Here is an 18,793-nt window from a genome sequence, read left to right on the forward strand (position 1 = left end):
TAAAAAAAAAAAAAAAAGCAATTTAAAAGTTGATTGTATTGACATACTTTGCACTAAGCCTATCCTGGTGCAGTACTGCCAACTCTGAAACCTCTATACTGTATACAGTTAAGCGAGTCTTACTGACTTGCGGTAAACTCTCATAACTGGACCTAGGATTGTGGTTTATATGTGTAATAAAGAATGAAAATCATTGCAGATTTACTTGTGAAGAAGCCAAATGGGATCAATTGGACTTAACTCAGATTGCCAACATAAATAGATTTAAAATCACAATCTCCTCCACCCGCAAACATGTTTTAGGCATCATAACATATCTGAAAATACATATATTGACATATTCTTTGAATAGATGCATTTGGTTTTTGATTGCACTCGTTTTACATATTCAAGCTTTGGCTAAACCTTGAAAGACTCTCCTTGTAGTCTCATTACTCCTCAAGTTGGATCTTTAAGGGGGGAAGATGCACTAGATAATACAAGACTCACGACAGAACAGTGAGAGTTGGAAATACTGTTGATATAATTCCAAAGAAACTCCGGTCTAGGGGAGTTAACATTTTTTTTAAAAAAAATGACAGACAAGACTTGAATCTGACCCATCATTAAGCTTTCAGATCTAGGCTATGATATACTGTGATCAAATGGATCTCAGAAGGGGATGGCTCTGAATGAATCATGCAGATACAGTTTTAGCCTAGACCTTGCAAGCACTTATGCATATATTTCTAGTGTTTTTTTAATAAAAGGTGGGCACAGAATTACTCAAAAGTGGCATATGTGCACAAAAGTACTTGCAGAGTTCAAATACTAGAGCATTAAATTCTCATCTTAGTAAAAAAAGATGGAAACAAACTGAAAGTTCAGCAGCATTTGATGGAACGGGCTCTGCAAGGCAGACAAAAATTGCAAAGTCTCCAGAGCTACAAACATGAATGAGTTGTTAACAGTCTTGATCTATTTAATGTTAATTTTTTTCCCCCTGGGGAAATAAAAGATATTCCCTCCCCCCCGTCACAGTGTACATGATTTAAATTTTGCCTGTCTATACTTCGGGGAGAGTGCTTATGCACATCTGGCTTTCCTATAGCTTTGCTGGACTGAGCTATAGAAATCATAAAGCACTTCCACTCACTAATATGTACACGGGATAATTAAAGGAGACAGATGTAGTTCTCTTGGGTGTTATGATCTGGCGCCAGTTTATTCCTCTCTGAGAAACAGCTTTTCAGGTCTCTGGAAGGGACTCTGTCACTTTGCTGCTGCCGCTCCCGCTGCTGCTGCCACCGCCGCCGTCACCTGGGGGTTCCTGAAAAAAGCAAAGGAAGCATCTTGCTAGTCCAGTTTGCTGTGTTTTTTCCTTGTTATGTAAGGAAATGAGATGTGGCCTTCCTGAAAATGAAAGGCATTTTCACATAGTAGGGGAGGAGGGAAAAGTTTTCTTATACTCATTGTTCCCAAATGGTGTGCCGAGAATGAACTGCTAGCATACTGTGAGAATTTAAAAAACCAGGAACTCCTAATGTACAGCACCCACATGCTACAATTCTGCACCACCAGCTCGGCTTCCTTCTGCTCATCCTCTGTAGAGAGTGGAGAAGTCTGTCATGTTTCTGGGTCAGTTGTCATTGGATGGTACAGCCACTCCTGATGCAGAGATGCAGCAGAGCGATCTGCTCTCGGGCAGATGTCTCTCGTGTGTTTTCACCAGCCCTTGCGGTGTGCTTGCCATTTTCTCATCAGGAGGCATGCTCAGAGCGGTGACTCGTGAGTGGTGGGATCCCTTAGGAGACAGTAGTTCTTATTCTTGCATGCTTAAAAGTCAATTCTTTGGCATGTATGAGCGAAGAATGCCACTGGTTTTAATTCATAAACTAGTGTGTTTCATCTTTCTGAAATATGGGAAGCACAGCCTTATGGTTTTTCAGATTTGGGATTTACAGTGAGTTATACATTTATTGGTAATTTAAATACTGAATGGCTGGAATGCCGCACCACGTGAGTTTTAAAGTCCCACAATTTCGTAGAGCCTGGAATACCCAGTTTCTCCCAGCTGCAAAATTTTAACGCTCATACTTAATTTAATTCTGTATAGCTCTCTTTGAATGTGGGAAGTATTTCATCTGCTTAACCTCTGCAATCCTTTTAACAGCCCTGCAGATCAAGTCTGTATTAAGTATTCCGATGTGAGAGAATGGAGAGGGAAGGTCAGTCTGAGAGAGATAATTGCTCAGCTAAGAATCCCGAGTAAGTTTCAAAGATGGGTTTGAAATCGGAATGGCAAGATGCTTTCCAGTTTCACACACCCAGGCTCTATATTATACCAAGGCCGTTTTCCCACAGAGCTTACCGCGGAGCGACGTCCCTCTTTACCGTGCAGCGTCTGCGCGGATTTCCCACCAACTGCTCCACATAACCAGGAAGAGCCGCGGCTTTTGCGTCGCTAACGTAAACTGGTTTTTAGCGGTTTACATCTGCGACGCAAAAGGTCCGGCACTTCCTGGTTCTGTGGAGCAGCTGGTGGGAAATCCGCGCAGACGCTGCGCGGTGAAGAGGGACGTCACTCCGCGGTAAACTCTGTGGGAAAATGGCCCAAGTCTCTCTTTTACTTTGTTATGCCCAAACTCCTAAAAATAATCTATGATTGGTTTGCCAGTGCAGCTAATGGAGAATGCTTAGGAAGCTAGGCTGCAGAGAATGGCTCTGATAGGCAATTTATAGCATGACACTATGCAGAATTACTCCACTGAAATCAGTGAGCTTAATCTGGAATAACTCTACATAGCAGCATACTGTTAGGCAGGCGATACTGATTGTTTTACTTCTTGCAGCTAAATTATCAATGCACAAAATCACTCACAGATTCAGAAATAATCTTTTATTGAATCTCAAGCATCCAAAGGGTCAGATTACTCGCGACCTAGTTATTGAGTGCTGACAGGGTACAGCTGAGTAATTCATGTGGTGAAAGAAGATGAGTTCTCTCAATCCCCCTTTCCTTTGAGATTACAAAGAGGAGAAGGGAGCAATAAAACTTTTGCACACTTGCTAGCTACAGGAAACGGCTCTTTCATGAAACTATAAAGTAGCTGCTTTGGAGCACCTGACCTTGGACTACCATTCCCAGCAGGCATAGGGACTTAAAGATGTAAAGATATACAACAATTTTACTAATAGCTATTACGTACATTTTATTAAACTCTACTAATGGCAGCACACTCCCCCCCCACCCCGGAATTCTACGGATACCACTACTGCATAATGGGTATGGAAGTTATGAGTTCACCAGTATGGGCAAGATAAACTTAATCTCTATTCTGATACTACAGTTCTCAATCCATAGACAAATGTATACATTTACTATGATAATAACTAGAAGCTACTATTATGGAGTACAATGAAGATATAGTGATTTTAGAATGGTGGAAATTTTCCTGATGGCAGTGAAAATAATTATTGCTCAACACAGGAAATGGTCTTTTACAATCTGATCTAATGCCTGTTCACTCAGAAGTAAGACCTCTTGTAGTCAATGAGACTTGCTCCCCAAGTACCATAGGTATGTGAAGGATTGTAGTCTAATATGGAACATAATGATAATGAAGAAATCACACAGCTTGTGTCCAAACCTATCATCCGGTGGCACATGACACAGCAATTTTACTTAAGCTAAACCAGGCTGTTTCTGGTCAGGGTTTGGATATCATCATGGAAGACAGGCAATAAACAAACAGTAAATGCATCCAAGGTCAGTAATACACTGAAATGCAAGGTCAGTAACTTAATACCCTGAAATGATATGCAGAACCATATATACATTCCTAGAATTCCATTACAAGGATGAATCATGGACCAATATATCCTAAATTAATTTAAGTAGGATACTACCTAGAGGGAGTTGTTCAGATATAATGTTTCTGAAGGCAGTCGCTCCAGGTGATAATATTAGTTCTTTTTTGTTGTTGCTACTGAATAGCATATGTACATGCAAAATTTAACAGTGACAATAATAACTGCAGTGGGTCTTCACTGGCCTTCGCAAGTGCTGTTGAAGCCCACAATTCAGTCAGTTGAAACGAGCAGGATTAATGCCCCATCTATCCGGTGTTCTTATTGAACTGAATGGACAGGCTAATGATGAATATGTTATGTATTTGCAAATCAGGAGGAGAGGATCATTAATAGTACAAGCAAGAATCTTTCTTTTTGGAAGAGGAAGAAGCGGGTATTAAAAACCCACTGAGTCAGATCAAGACCACAGGTTTTTAGTTGTATTATATTTAGCCACTCTGCAGCCCCCTGGGGGCTGTTGGCAAGAGTTTTGCCTTGGGGGGGAGAAATGGAATTTTCCATGCTCCATCTCTCTGTGAAATGAGAAGATTGATGGTATGTAGTTTCTGGTCATTAACCAGCTTTCCTCATGCAGGAGGACACAGCAGGAAATGAGCTTCTCTCCCCTACCCCCATCTACCACAGCCCCTTTCTACACTCCTCCCTTTTTGTCTATAACAAGAGATGAGACAGAAGGCCGCTCCTGAATTTCAATGACAGACATGTGTGTGCTGCCAGCATCCACAATCCCCCAGTTCTCTGCCAGTGGTGTCATTCGTTTGCCGCCAAATTTAGTCAAATTAATCTTGGTCCAGGCTGGCATAGTTTATATTAAGCCCTTCTCAGATAAAGCATATCTCTTGTGAGCAGACGAAGAAGAGACCGACGAGGCCCACACACATTCCTGCTCTCCTATCATGGCAGGAAATCTTTGTTCTTTTTGTTTATACCCTTTCTCTGAGGGGAAATCTAGAAAAGAAAATCCAGGCAACATCCCCTCTGGTGTACACTATTAGAACTCCAGCTGGGCTGATAAAGTAAAGCCTTTTTATACCAGCTATGGATCTGGTCCAAGCAGTGTGGCTTCTCAGGCCTTGATCAAGGGATGGAGACCTATAAAGAAGGGCTGTGTGTGATGTCTGGAACACAAATCAGACACGTTCTGCTATTCATATTGGTATTCAGAAGCAGACAGTCACTCACACATTAGACTCCATCTACAAATTAAAGGTCCCTGTGTTTATTGGGGAACAACAGGATGATTTTGTATCACGTGTGCAACAAGAATTTCGTGCCTCCAAATGCACACTGGCTCTTTTCTGTTTATGACAACGGTAGGCAGGTAGATCTGTACACTCCACCTCCATTTTTACTTCCTCAGGTTGCAACACGGAGCCAGTATTGGCTCTGTTGTAAAAATCACATTACTAGTGTGGCTACATGTAAATTTCGCAACAGAGCCAACAGTGGGATATAGCCCCCTTTGTCTGATACGAAGCAGGCTTTGACTCTGACTAAAGCTTATTCTCCAAATCTCGTTTGTCTCAAAGGTGCCACTGGACTTGAATCTAGACCAACATAGGTACCCTCTGAAACCAAATCCCACCTTGGGTGCCTTTTGTTGCTATCTACACTGGCTCTGTGTAATTTCTGGAATGTATCTTACCAGGAAGAGAACATGGAATTTTTTACACTGTTGGAAACCTGTTCGATGAGGGTTAAGAAGGAGCGTTTAAAATGGCTATTTCTGCTCCTGGTGTATTAAGAACTATTAGCATGGAGTTCCCATGGGGTTGAGGAAATAATTAGTTGCAGGATACTTATACTCACTCAATATGTGCTCTACATCAAGTAGTAACTCTAGTAGGTAAAACAAATTTTACAGTGCAGTTATGTGTAATATTAGGCAGCTGCTTCTCCCTTCTTGAAAAGCATCTTTATGAGGGGTAGATTGCAGTGGAGAGGAGGTGGTGAGAAAGAGAGGAACCATTTCCTGACAGTCTGTTTTCCACTGAAACTCCCAAATTCCCCCCTCACCCATCATGACTCCAGACCAAAGTTTGCAAGGTAAGAATGGTTCTGAAAATCTGATGTGTGCATGCGTGCGTGTGTGTGTGGGGGCAGTGGACAATGGGCAGGCAATAAAATGGGCCATCATTCTTCCCTACTCTCAATTTTTTCCACGAGGGGAGGGACGGTGGCTCAGTGGTAGAGCATCTGCTTGGTAAGCAGAAGGTCCCAGGTTCAATCCTCGGCATCTCCAACTAAAAAGGGTCCAGGCAAGTAGGCGTGAAAAACCTCAGCTTGAGATCCTGGAGAGCTGCTGCCAGTCTGAGGAGACAAGACTGACTTTGATGGACCGAGGGTCTGATTCAGTATAAGGCAGCTTCATATGTTCATGGGGAGGGAAGGTGGCTCAGTGGTAGAGCATCTGCTTGGTAAGCAGAAGGTCCCACTCCCAGGTTCAATCCTCGGCATCTCCAACTAAAAAGGGTCCAGGCAAGTAGGCGTGAAAAACCTCAGCTTGAGAGCCTGGAGAGCTGCTCCCAGTCTGAGGAGACAAGACTGACTTTGTGCCCCAGGATGCACCTGGGTGTCCTAGTGGCTCTGTGTGACATGTGTGGTCCAGGTAAGGGGGTGGAGTGAGTGAGGTAAAACTGGGTGGAGACACAGGTAAAACAAAATTCCTAGACTTTTTTGGTGCTGGTACGTGAAAGAGAACAGACTGCTAAGCTCTGGTTTGCAGCAGAGTTTCCCCTAAACTATGCTAGCTTGCCCTAACACACAGGTTTCCCATCCTCAGTGCAGAAGATTTCACCTCAGCACAGGGTGGATGTGGGGTGAGGAGTTTGACAGGAACACTGGAGGGTGTGCTTCTTCTCCTGGGACGGCCCCACCCTCTGGCTCAGCTGGCATCCCAGGAGAAAATTTGGCATCTGGCAAATCCCTGGAAGCTGACATCCCTGCAGAAATTTGTTGGTCTTTACGGTGCTACTGGGTTGGAATTTTATTGTGCTACTACAACAGGTCTACACCCCTGAAGCTAAGTTTATTTACTAATGATCTCTTGGCAGTATGTGTGTATAGGTAGGTTATACACACAAACAGGAATGAAATCATTTGCAAGTAAGTACCTTGTATGCGTTGGTGCGTCTATATGGCCTCTCATCTATAATTCCTTGGTAGAGAAGGAATACAAATGGCTGTGTTGCTTTTTGAAAAAATGGTGGGGCCAAGCAGCAGCCTTGTCAAAACAGGGTAATTCATAAAAAAAGGGGGCAGGTAAGATCTGTTCTCCAGATGCCATTTGAAAAAAAGGAGAAGTAATAATCTTAAAAATTAATTTACATGACAGTCAAATAGAGCCCACCCACTCACATCTTTAATGCTGGCAGCTCACTGCGTAGAATTTTGGCTCTCAATACTTTGCTGTTTAGAGGGAACATTGCAGACAGGCAGCAGGGAGGCCTGCAAGGAGCTGGAAGGTAATGGAAAAGCTTGAAAGGATTTGCAGCTTTCTTAGGGTTGCCAAGTCCAATTCAAGAAACATCTGGGGACTTTGGGGGTGCAGCTAGGAGACATTGGGGGTGGGGCCATAAGCAAAGTTGTGACAAGCACAATTGAACTCCAAAGGGAGTTCTGGCCATCGCATTTAAAGGAACGGCACACTTTTAAAATGCCTTCCCTACATTAGAAATAATGAAGGATAGGGGCACCTTCTTTTGGGGCTCATAGAATGGGACCCCCTAGTCCAATCATTTTGAAACTTGGAGAGCATTTTGAGGAGAGCCATCAGATACTATGCCGTAAATTTGGTGCATCTACCTCAAAAAACAGCTCCTCCAGAGCCCCAGATACCCTCAAATTATTCTCCATAGGGAATAATGAAGTGCCCAGCAGACATTCCCCCCTCTGCTTCTGATGAGTCTGAAGCAGGAGGGGGCCTGCTTGCACCTGGGGATTGGCATCTCTACTCACGAGTTGCTAAACTTCCAACTTCTTCAAAGTAACGCAGAGCAACCAAAGGTTCAAGTTTAGCTTTCCTATGCAAACGGCCTCTGAAAAGATTGTGCAACCAACGGAGGCTCTGGGCTGCTTTCACAGAAGATAGAAGAAGAAGATATTGGATTTATATCCCGCCCTCCACTCCGAAGAGTCTCAGAGCGGCTCACAATCTCCTTTCCCTTCCTCCCCCACAACAGGCAGTGATGGGTGTGATGGCAGTGGGTGGAGCTGGAGAGGGCTCTCCCAGCAGCTGCCCTTTCAAGGACAACCTCTGCCAGACCTGCGGCTGACTCAAGGCCATGCTAGCAGGTGCAAGTGGAGGAGTGGGGTATCAAACCCGGTTCTCCCAGATAAGAGTCCGCATACTTAACCACTACACCAAACTGGCTCTCCATAGCCGCTGGGAGCAGCCATGTTGTTTTGCCCCGCCCCCATTCAGCCTTAAAGACACAGACACACCATCCCACGAGGAAGCCTTTCCAAGTGGACTCTGAAGCCTTTGGAGGTGGAAAGGCACATGGTGGCTGTAGGGGCGGGGCTTCCCCCCACCGACCAGCTGACTGGGAGCGGGAAGGAGCCTGGGAAAGCAGGAGAACCCCCACTGGGACCTGGGGATTAGCAAGCCTAGCTTTCTAAGACTAGGTGTCTACCATACTTTTAACATCAGTTAGGGTATGTTTAGAGGAGAGGGAAAGAGGATACATTTACAGCCGTCTTTCTTTTACTCCTCCACGTGCTGATTTGGTGTGGTGCTAAAGCATGTTTGTAAATCTTTTCTTTTTAAACAAATATTTCACTTCTTTATGCTGGTCTGTTCTCTGTGCCACATCGTTCCCCTAACCGCTTGGGCGCGCTACTAATTTGAAAGAGGGGTCCCCAGATTGGAAGGAAGCAGTCAGACCGCCCATTGCCAACCCTTCACGGGAGCCTCAGTGGAGTAATTTGGTCTTTGTTGTAACCAGGTGCAGGGGAGCAGGAGACCAGAGGTTGAAAAGGGGAGTCAGGAGTCTGTACCTCCTTGCAGGAGGACCCCAAAAGACAGTGGTGGCAACAGCACCCAAGCGGAAGGAAGTGGAATAGCTCCCTCCAGGAGGTGGCAACCAAAAGAGGGAGTGGGCAGAACAGGCTGTGTAGTCTTGCAGGCCTGTGCCATCATGCCCATCACTGCCTGGAAACTGGCAACCCTAGCTGTAATCCTGGGAGAATTCCATGCCCCGCCTTGAGGTTGGTTGCTCCACAGAGGAGGGTTGGAAAATGTGCCCCCCAGGGAAAGAACAGGCAATCGTTTTGACAGGCAAAGCTTCAGGAATGTATAGAATGGAACTTGTGCAAAATGGAGACCTCAAACATTCAGGGGACCTTCCCCTGATGCTCCTATACCTGCCATCCAGGTTATGCGTAGATTGGATTTTGGGGGGTCTGAGTTATGGCCCCCAGAAGGAGATGTTCTCAGGAAAGTATTTTGGGGGGAAATGTCAGGCTCAGGTTCAAAAGTGCAAACTACACACACCGAAAGCGCAGAGAACCTATTGGTGTCTCCAAGGCTGAAGAATTCTGCCCACCCTATTGCTTTGAAGCTGCTTTCGTTGCGTTGAGGTTTGGTAAACCTTTTGTTGGAGCTGAGATGGTCTGTCTGGAAATGTGTCCATTTAGGAATTGGCATGAACTACTAGAAACACATTTCAGTTCATGGATCAGAATTCACCACGAGCTTTAGTTCGTGAGCCGGTTTGTACCCATCTCTAGGCACAATCGTGTATTTTTTTTACATTTCACACTGCGCCTTTCTGTCTATGTCGGGACCACCAAGACAGCTAATAGATTAAAAGCATGCCTAATAAAAGCACATCTTGAAAACCATTCAAACCAAACAAAAACACATCAGTAAAAACAATTAAAACCAAAGATTTCAGGTTTTCACGGCTGGCAACATCATTAGGGTTTGTAGAATCTTTCGGGCTCAAGCGCCGTGTTCTACTGGAGAACACGGCACTTAAGCCCGAAAGATTCTACAAACCCTAATTAAAACCAAAGCTAAAATATGCAAACACATGAAAACAATTAAAACAGAGGGCAGGACAGAGGGATTACTGAGGCAATGCCAGATCACCTTCATCTGCCGGTGGAAGACAGCAACAGAATGGTACAGGTGAGCCTTCTGGAGAGAGAGTTCCAGGGTATTGGTACCACAACTCAATAATCTTCTGTTTGTTTTGTGCTGCTGTGTATTAGACTCTATAATACCGACATATGCTGGCTTCTAGCCTGTCATTCTGCCCCGCCCCACATGACCCAGGCTAGTCTCATCAGATCTTGGGAAACAAAACAGGGAAGTCCAGGGCTGCTATGCAGAAGCCGGCAATGGCAAACCACTTTTGTTTAATCTCTTGCCTTGAAAGTCCTACAGGGTCTCCATAACTCAGCTGCAATGTGACAAGCGCTTTACACACATCCTCCCTCTCCATTTCGTACAGTGTCATGCCTTCTTCTCAACTGAGAAGCCTTCTTCCAATGGAAGTGGAAATTCTGGTAGAAGAACTACTTCTGTCAGAGGAAGGCTCCTGATGCTGGAAGAAGGTTTCGACTTCTTTTTCCTCTTGTTTTCTTTTTCTTTTTTAATCTTTTCCTCATCAATTTACGTGTAAAGAATCCCATATGCCTAACAGCACAGAAAACTTATTTCCCAGTAGAGATTTTGCTTTTGACAATGTGCAAAATACGTCTAGTCGTGTGTTAGAATAAAATGTGCCTTACCCAGGGCTTGTGAAGAAGTTGCCACAGAAAATAATTGGAACAGAAGAAAGGTTGAGCACTTCGGGCCCTGCTCCTTTTCTGTTCTGGAGAGCCAGTTTGGTGTAGTGGTTAAGTGTGTGGACTCTTATCTGGGAGAACCGGGTTTGATTCCCCACTCTTCCACTTGCACCTGCTGAAATGGCCTTGGGTCAGCCATAGCTCTGGCAGAGGTTGTCCTTGAAAGGGCAGCTGCTGTGAGAGCCCTCTCCAGCCCCACCCACCTCACAGGGTGTCTGTTGTGGGGGAGGAAAGGAGATTGTGAGCCGCTCTGAGACTCTTCGGAGTGGAGGGCGGGATATAAATCCAATATCTTCATCTACCTCACAGGGTGTCTGTTGTGGGGGAGGAAGGGAAAGGAGATTGTGAGCCGCTCTGAAACTCTTCGGAGTGGAGGGCGGGATATAAATCCAATATCTTCATCTACCTCACAGGGTGTCTGTTGTGGGGGAGGAAGGGAAAGGAGATTGTGAGCCGCTCTGAAACTCTTCGGAGTGGAGGGCGGGATATAAATCCAATATCTTCATCTACCTCACAGGGTGTCTGTTGTGGGGGAGGAAGGTAAAGGAGATTGTGAGCCGCTCTGAGACTCTTCGGAGTGGAGGGCGGGATATAAATCCAATATCATCTTCTTCTTCTTCTTCTTCTTCTTCTTCTTCTTCTTCTTCTTCTTCTTCTTCTTCTTCTTCTTCTTCTTCTTCTTCTTCTTCTTCTTCTAAATTACCTCCTCCCCAAACTGCTTTTCCTAGGAAGGGTTTTGTTACTTCCATTGGTAGTATATATTTTGTCCTTAAGGCTCCATAACTCCCTTCCATCCCTCCCGTCCACCACCATCCAGTTCTAAAACATTACATCCTGAGCAAATACGTCAATGGGCGTTTAAGTAATATATTTGCATGGCTTTGTTTAAATTGTAGAATTTGGGTCTGGAAGTGCTATTTTTAGTATTCTAACCACAAACCTGAGGGCACTTCAACATAATATTCTAATGGATGCGAAAATCTCTTTTGTGTATACAGTCTGCCTTTTTGCTTTTCGTTTGTTTGTTATCGTTCCAAAGCAGTCTGCATCTTGAAGATCAAGCAAAACACGTCTGCAAGTTAACGGTGGGTTGGATTTTAAAGAAAGGGTTCATGATACGTGGCAGAAAGATGGGTGTCTGGCATGTCGAAGCCTCAGTGGATCTGAACATCATTTGGACTACAGCTGTAAATGATTCTTATCTTCACTGGTAAGAGCTCCCACAGCATGCTACTGCAAGGAGAGCCAGTTTTGGTGTAGTGGTTAAGTGTGCGGACTCTTATTTGGGAGAAGAGGGTTTGATTCCCCACTCCTCCACTTGCACCTGCTGGAATGGCCTTGGGTCAGCCAGAGCTCTGGCAGAGGTTGTCCTTGAAAGGGCAGCTGCTGTGAGAGCCCTCTCCAGCCCCACCCACCTCACAGGATGTCTCTTGTGGGAGGGGGAGGAAGGGAAAGGAGATTGTGAGCCACTCTGAAACTCTTTGGAGTGGAGGGCGGGATATAAATCCAGTATCTTCATCTACCTCACAGGGTGTCTGTTGTGGGGGAGGAAGGGAAAGGAGATTGTGAGCCGCTCTGAGACTCTTCGGAGTGGAGGGCGGGATATAAATCCAATATCTTCATCTACCTCACAGGGTGTCTGTTGTGGGGGAGGAAGGGAAAGGAGATTGTGAGCCGCTCTGAGACTCTTCGGAGTGGAGGGCAGGATATAAATCCAATCTCTTCATCTACCTCACAGGGTGTCTGTTGTGGGGAAGGAAGGTAAAGGAGATTGTGAGCTGCTCTGAGACTCTTCGGAGTGGAGGGCGGGCTATAAATCCAATCTCTTCATCTACCTCACAGGGTGTCTGTTGTGGGGGAGGAAGGGAAAGGAGATTGTGAGCTGCTCTGAGACTCTTCGGAGTGGAGGGCGGGATATAAATCCAATCTCTTCATCTACCTCACAGGGTGTCTGTTGTGGGGGAGGAAGGGAAAGGAGATTGTGAGCTGCTCTGAGACTCTTCGGAGTGGAGGGCGGGATATAAATCCAATATCTTCATCTACCTCACAGGGTGTCTGTTGTGGGGGAGGAAGGGAAAGGAGATTGTGAGCCGCTCTGAGACTCTTTGGAGTGGAGGGCGGGATATAAATCCAATCTCTTCTTCTTCTTCTTCAGCCCTTAACAGAGCACCATAGAATTATTTATTGACTTTAATTATCTATTTACTTATTTACATCTTCCTCATACTATCACTAACTTGCAAAAGGCCCTTGATGAGTTGTATATGTGTGTGGAAGGGAATGCGTATCTCAGGGCTTCCAAGGGGAATGCAGTATTAATGAGGATAGGCCACCGTGAGGATTTTTGGATGACACCTTTGGAAGAAATTTACATGTGCAGGTATTGAGGGTGATGGCAAGTTCTTCCCCAGCCTAGCGTCTTCATTGGAAAGGTGTGCAAAGAAAAAATATACAGTATGTCACAGAAGTGAGTACACCCCCTCACATTTTGTACATATTTAAGTATATCTTTTCATGGGACAGCCCTGAAGAAATGACACTTGGCTACAATGTAAAGTAGGGAGTCTGCAGCTTGTATAACAGTGTAAATGTGCTGCCCCCTCAAAATTACGCAACACACAGCCGTTAATGTCTAAACTGCTGGCAACAAAAGGGAGTACACCCCTAAGTGATACTGTCCAAATGGGAAGTTCCACCTGGCACCTCATAACAATGAACTCTCTGAGGATCTGAAAAAGCGAGTTGTTGCTCTACATAAAGATGGCCTAGGCTATAAGAAGATTGCCAAGACCCTGAAACTGAGCTGCAGCACGGTGGCCAAGACCATACAGCGGTTTAACAGGACAGGTTCCACTCAGAACAGGCCTCGCCATGGTCAACCGAAGAAGTTGAGTGCCCGTGCTCAGCGTCATATCCAGAGGTTGGCTTTGGGAAATAGACGTATGAGTGCTGCCAGCATTGTTACAGAGATTGAAGGGGTGGGGGGTCAGCCTGTAAGTGCTCAGACCATACGCCACATGCTGCATCAAATTGGTCTGCAGGGCTGTCGTCCCAGAAGGAAGCCTCTTCTAAAGATGATGCACAAGAAAGCCCGCAAACGGTTTGCTGCAGACAAGCAGACTAAGGACATGTATTTCTGGAACCATGTCCTGTGGTCTGATGAGACCATGATAAACTTACTTGGTTCAGATGGTGTCAAGCGCGTGTGGCGGCAACCAGGTGAGGAGTACAAAGACAAGTGTGTCTTGCCTACAGTCAAGCATGGTGGTGGGAATGTCATGGTCTGGGGCTGCATGAGTGCTGCCGGCACTGGGGAGCTACAGCTCATTGAGGGAACCATGAATGCCAACATGTACTGTGACATACTGAAGCAGAGCACGATCCCCTCCCTTCAGAGACTGGGCCGCAGGGCAGTATTCCACCATGATAACGACCCCAAACACACCTCCAAAACGACCACTGCCTTGCTAAAGAAGCTGAGGGTAAAGGTGATGGACTGGCCAAGCATGTCTCCAGACCTAAACCCTATTGAGCATCTGTGGGGCATCCTGAAACGGAAGGTGGAGGTGCACAAGATCTCTAACATCCACCAGCTACGTGACGTCGTCATGGAGGAGTGGAAGAGGACTCCAGTGGCAACCTGTGAAGCTCTGGTGAACTCTATGCCCAAGAGGGTTAAGGCAGTGCTGGAAAATAATGGTGGCCACACAAAATATTGACACTTTGGGCCCCATTTGGACATTACCACTTAGGGGTGTACTCACTTTTGTTGCCAGCAGTTTAGACATTAATGGCCGTGTGTTGTGTAATTTTGAGGGGGCAGCACATTTACACTGTTATACAAGCTGCAGACTCACTACTTTACATTGTAACCAAATGTCATTTCTTCAGTGTTGTCACATGAAAATATATACTTAAATATTTACAAAATGTGAGGGGGTGTACTCACTTCTGTGACATACTGTATGTGTACAGGGTTCTCTCTAAACGTTGCAAACTAACCCTGTATTATTAGGATTTTCCCAATGATGTGGGAAGGTGCCTCCATGTGTAAACTTGTCCTGTGCATGTGTTCCAAGATATGCATCTAGAATGGAGGCAGAATGTGCTTGTGCGGTCTCTCATCCCTTTCATGGCAGACTTCCATTTACACGGAAAGGGCTACAATTAGAGATGACCGTTGTCTGGGACGCTGTAGGGGGCAAGGGAGAGAAGTGGCTTGCAAAAGAGAATTATAGTGGAAAATAAACATGTGGGTGGAAAATTTCCATGAAGGGATGGGGGAAATGCTTTCACTGATCCCTCCTTTCCGTATGCAAACCTCTGCATCCTCCCCTCAGTCTGTTCCCATGGGCCCTCTCTAAGTCAGGAACAACATTTTGGGGATGATTCACAAGGAGAGAGGTGAGGAAGTCCCATTCTTCTGACACAAATCCCTTCCATCAGATGATATTTACCATAGATCGAAGCCTGTTTTCTGTCAGAAGGAACTCCCCTTAAAGAGGCTTTGTTCAAGCAGAGGCAGCCACTGAAGTCTAAATATACATGCTTGTATGCAGCTTGTAGTTTGTCCCTTGGTCACACTGTAAACACATTGGAAACTGGTTTTATTTAGCTATTTGTTAGCCAACAGAGGGCTTAACTGTCAACCTGTTAACAACTCAACAAGAAATTCATTAAGGTATCAATGGGGAATGAAACTGAGTATTTTCCCATTGTTACTTGGAGGTGGAATTTGAACTCAGGATTTTCAGATGTAGGCCACTATAGCTTGGCCTGTATCTGAGAGGCGTGGCTTCAAGTCCTGCCTCAGTTATGAACCAGTTGGATGGTTTTGGATAATTATCTTAGTTTTGTTCCTCGCTGTGGAGAAACCTCCACCCCAGTCTGTTTTAAAAGGGTGATTTTTCTTCTTCTCTCTGGAAGTGGCAGAGAGCCAGTTCAATTACCTGCTAGATAGTTTATACGTATGCTAATAGCCCTGGTAGGAACACCACCTAAGGGAGAAGGTGGAGGGAGTGATGTAAAAGGGGTGGAGAGAGACCACGCAGGGCTGGATTAAAACCTGTGGAGGCCCCTAGCAGTTGAAATCTTGGGGCCCCCCTTGCAAATTATCTCAAGAGTTGGAGCACCCACCCCACTGCCCGTGGCCCCCCACTGCAGCCTTTAGGCACCGGTGGCTAAACAGGCAAATGCAATATTGGGCTGTATTAACAGAAGTATAGTGTCCAGTCCAGATCATGTGAAGTGATGGTATTACTTTACTCTGCTCTGGTAAGATCTCACCTGGAGTATTGTGTTCAGTTTTGGGCACCACATTTTAAGAAGGATATAGACAAGCTAAAAGGGGTCCAGAGGAGTGTGATGAAGATGGTGAGGGGTCTGGAGACCAAGTGCTATGAAAAAAGGTTGAAGGAGCTGGGCATGTTTAGCCTGGAGAGGAGGTGGCTGAGAGGTGATAGGATCACCATCTTCAAGGACTTGAAGGGCTGTCATAAAGAGGATGGTGCAGAATTGTTTTCTGTGGTCCCAGAAGGTAGGACCAGAACCAATGGGTTGAAATTAAACCAAAAGAGTTTCTGGCTCAATATTAGGAAGAACTTCCTAACAGAGCAGTTCCTCAGTAGAACAGGCTTCCTTGGGAGATGGTGGGCTCTTCTTCCTTGGAGATTTTTAAACAGAAGCTGGATGGCCATCAGACAGCAATGCAGATCCTGTGAATTTAGGGGGAGGTATTTGTGAATTTCCTGCATTGTGCAGGGGGGTTGGATTAGATGACCTTGGATGTACCTTCCAACTCTAGGACTCTATGGCTGGTGAGGACTGGGAAAGTTAATTTAAATTTTACCATATGCCACATATATGAGAATATGCTTATATTTCATGTTGAAGATGAATAGTTAGCACATAGTGACTAACACAGAACAGAATTCACAATATCTGGCATGCACTGGAAAGTAAATGTGGACGAGGGAGCATCAACCATTTTGTGACTCTTTAACTACCCTGATTGCAACTGCAAGTAGAAATAGCCTTCAACAGATATGCAGCCTATTTAAAGGTAAGCATGCATGCATATTCTTTAGGAAGGAGGTGCTCTAAAACTGCACTGAACATTGGTTCTCATATTGGTATGGGTCACATGTGCCCCATTTCTTGTAAAAGGTGCCTCCTATTCAGGTGAGAGTATTCTATGTACTACACGGTACTTTCTATTTGTATTTTAAAACATTTACACCCTACCTTTCCTCCTAAGGCGATCAGTAACATATTTCTAAAGACATCTTACATAAAACCTGTCAGGTCTCAAAACACACAAAAAAAACCCCTTCATTTAAAATGTCCACAGAAACAAAACACTTTTGTCCTTCTGAAGACCAACAGCAATGTGGTCCTTATTAGCTCCACAGAGAGCTTATTCCACAGAAGTGGAGCCAGTACAGGAAAAGCTCATGAGCATCTGGTTGCCAGCTCTGTCACTCTCAGGGAAGGCAACACTAACCAATATTGATCTCAGAAGCACACTGATGGCATCTGGATTCGCAGAGACTGATGTCTTTCAGATATCCAGTATCACAATGCTAATCATGACTCCTAGCCTTTTAACATGGTCTACTAATGACTATAAAGCAGGGGTGGCCAAACTTGCTTAACATAAGCCACGTAGAATAAATGTCAGATGTTTGAGAGCCCCAAGACATGAATGTCAGATGTTTGAGAGCGGCAAGACAGGAAGGAAGGAAGGGACCTTTGAACTAGGTGACAGTCCTCATCTAGGATGCAAAAGCAATAGACACAAACTGTACTTTTTATTCGGTTCAACCCAAATGACTCCCGATATTGCTCAAGCTTTCTCCAGAATTCTTCATCAGTGAACCTCAGAAGCTCACACATTTTTTGTATCATCTATTTGCTTAAGTTATATCCCATCTTTCTCCCCAGTAAAGACCTGAAGCAGCTTACATCATTCTTCTCTTCTTCATTTTATCCTTACGACAATCCTGTGAAGGATGTTAGGCTGGGAATGTGTGTAACTGGGCCAAACCAAGGTTACCCAGCAAGCTTCCATGGCAGAGCGGAGATTTGAACCCAGGCCTCCCAGAACCTAGCTTGACACTCTTAACCACTACTCCACACTTGCAGTAAATAAAAATATATAAAGGAAGGAAGGAAGAATGCACAAAGGCAGTGCTTTCAGCTGCCATAGAGAATGTATGCATTGATGTTGCCAGACTTCCTGGGAGTAAGTCCCATTGAATAGACCAGAGTAGGATTCTGAGTAGACCTGCTTAAGACCCAGAGTCACTGTCAGCTTAACCTCCCTTCACAAGTTGTGAAGATAAAAATGAAGGAGGAGAGAACAACGTTGTGAGCCAGTGTGAATCCCCACTGAGGAGAAAGGTGGCAGGGTATATATATCTCACAGTAAGTAATGATTGGGGGGAAAGTCACAGTGCTGAATTAGGCCCGCTGTCAAGGAGCTGGAGTTCTCTGGGAAAGACAACTGATCTCCTGAATTTACCCAGAGTAAATGGTCACTTTCAAGGGTGGATCTGGGTATCCATTCAGCTCCCCCCTGCCCAAGGTGCAGCCCCCAGTCTCCAGGAATTTCCTAAACTGGAACTGGCAAACCTACTAGGGCTTACTCCCAAATGAATTGGGGGGAGGGGATAAGATTGCTTCCTGCTGAACTCCAGACTGAGCATTTTAAATCCTGGACCTCCCACTTTTTATTTTACAATGTCAACCTTTCATGCCTAATTTTGGTATCTTTTTTCCCCAGTTGCCCCATTGGTTGCTAAGGAATTCTTCCCAAACACTAGAAATAAACCACTGCATTTTTATATTTCAAATAAATGCTTAAGCAATTTCTTTCATAATGATGCAGTTATATTATTATCATCACAAACCAAAATTCATTAAATGTCCATAGAAAAATCAAAAAGTTATTTTACGCCACTCTTGTAAGGCAGTACTTTCAAAATCAGAATGTTATTTCACGTCACTCTTGTAAGGTAGTACTTTACAGTCCACTGTCTCAGTTTTCTGGTTAGACCTCACCTAGAATACTGTGTTTAGTTTTGGGCACCAGAGTTTAAGAAGGATACTTGCGAACTCCAGAACTGCTAATTTTGGGAGGGGTGTT

The 18,793-nt window shown here is 44.8% G+C and overlaps 1 protein-coding gene across 3 annotated transcripts in view; it reads right to left on the reverse strand.

Annotated features, from left to right (window-relative positions):
- Positions 1–291: 291 nt before the first annotated feature.
- Positions 292–18,793, reverse strand: part of CYGB (cytoglobin) — a 102,353-nt gene continuing 83,851 nt past the window's right edge. For 2 of the 3 annotated variants that reach the window (XM_060252930.1, XM_060252929.1), the window contains exon 4: positions 292–1,309. In XM_060252930.1, the coding sequence (XP_060108913.1) occupies positions 1,229–1,309 (81 nt within the window). In that variant the 3' untranslated portion in view covers positions 292–1,228. The remainder of the gene's footprint in view (positions 1,310–18,793) is intronic. The other variant, XM_060252931.1, reaches the window with a different exon arrangement.

This window comes from Heteronotia binoei, chromosome 13, assembly GCF_032191835.1.
Source record: "Heteronotia binoei isolate CCM8104 ecotype False Entrance Well chromosome 13, APGP_CSIRO_Hbin_v1, whole genome shotgun sequence".
Classification (NCBI taxonomy): Eukaryota; Metazoa; Chordata; class Lepidosauria; order Squamata; family Gekkonidae; genus Heteronotia; species Heteronotia binoei.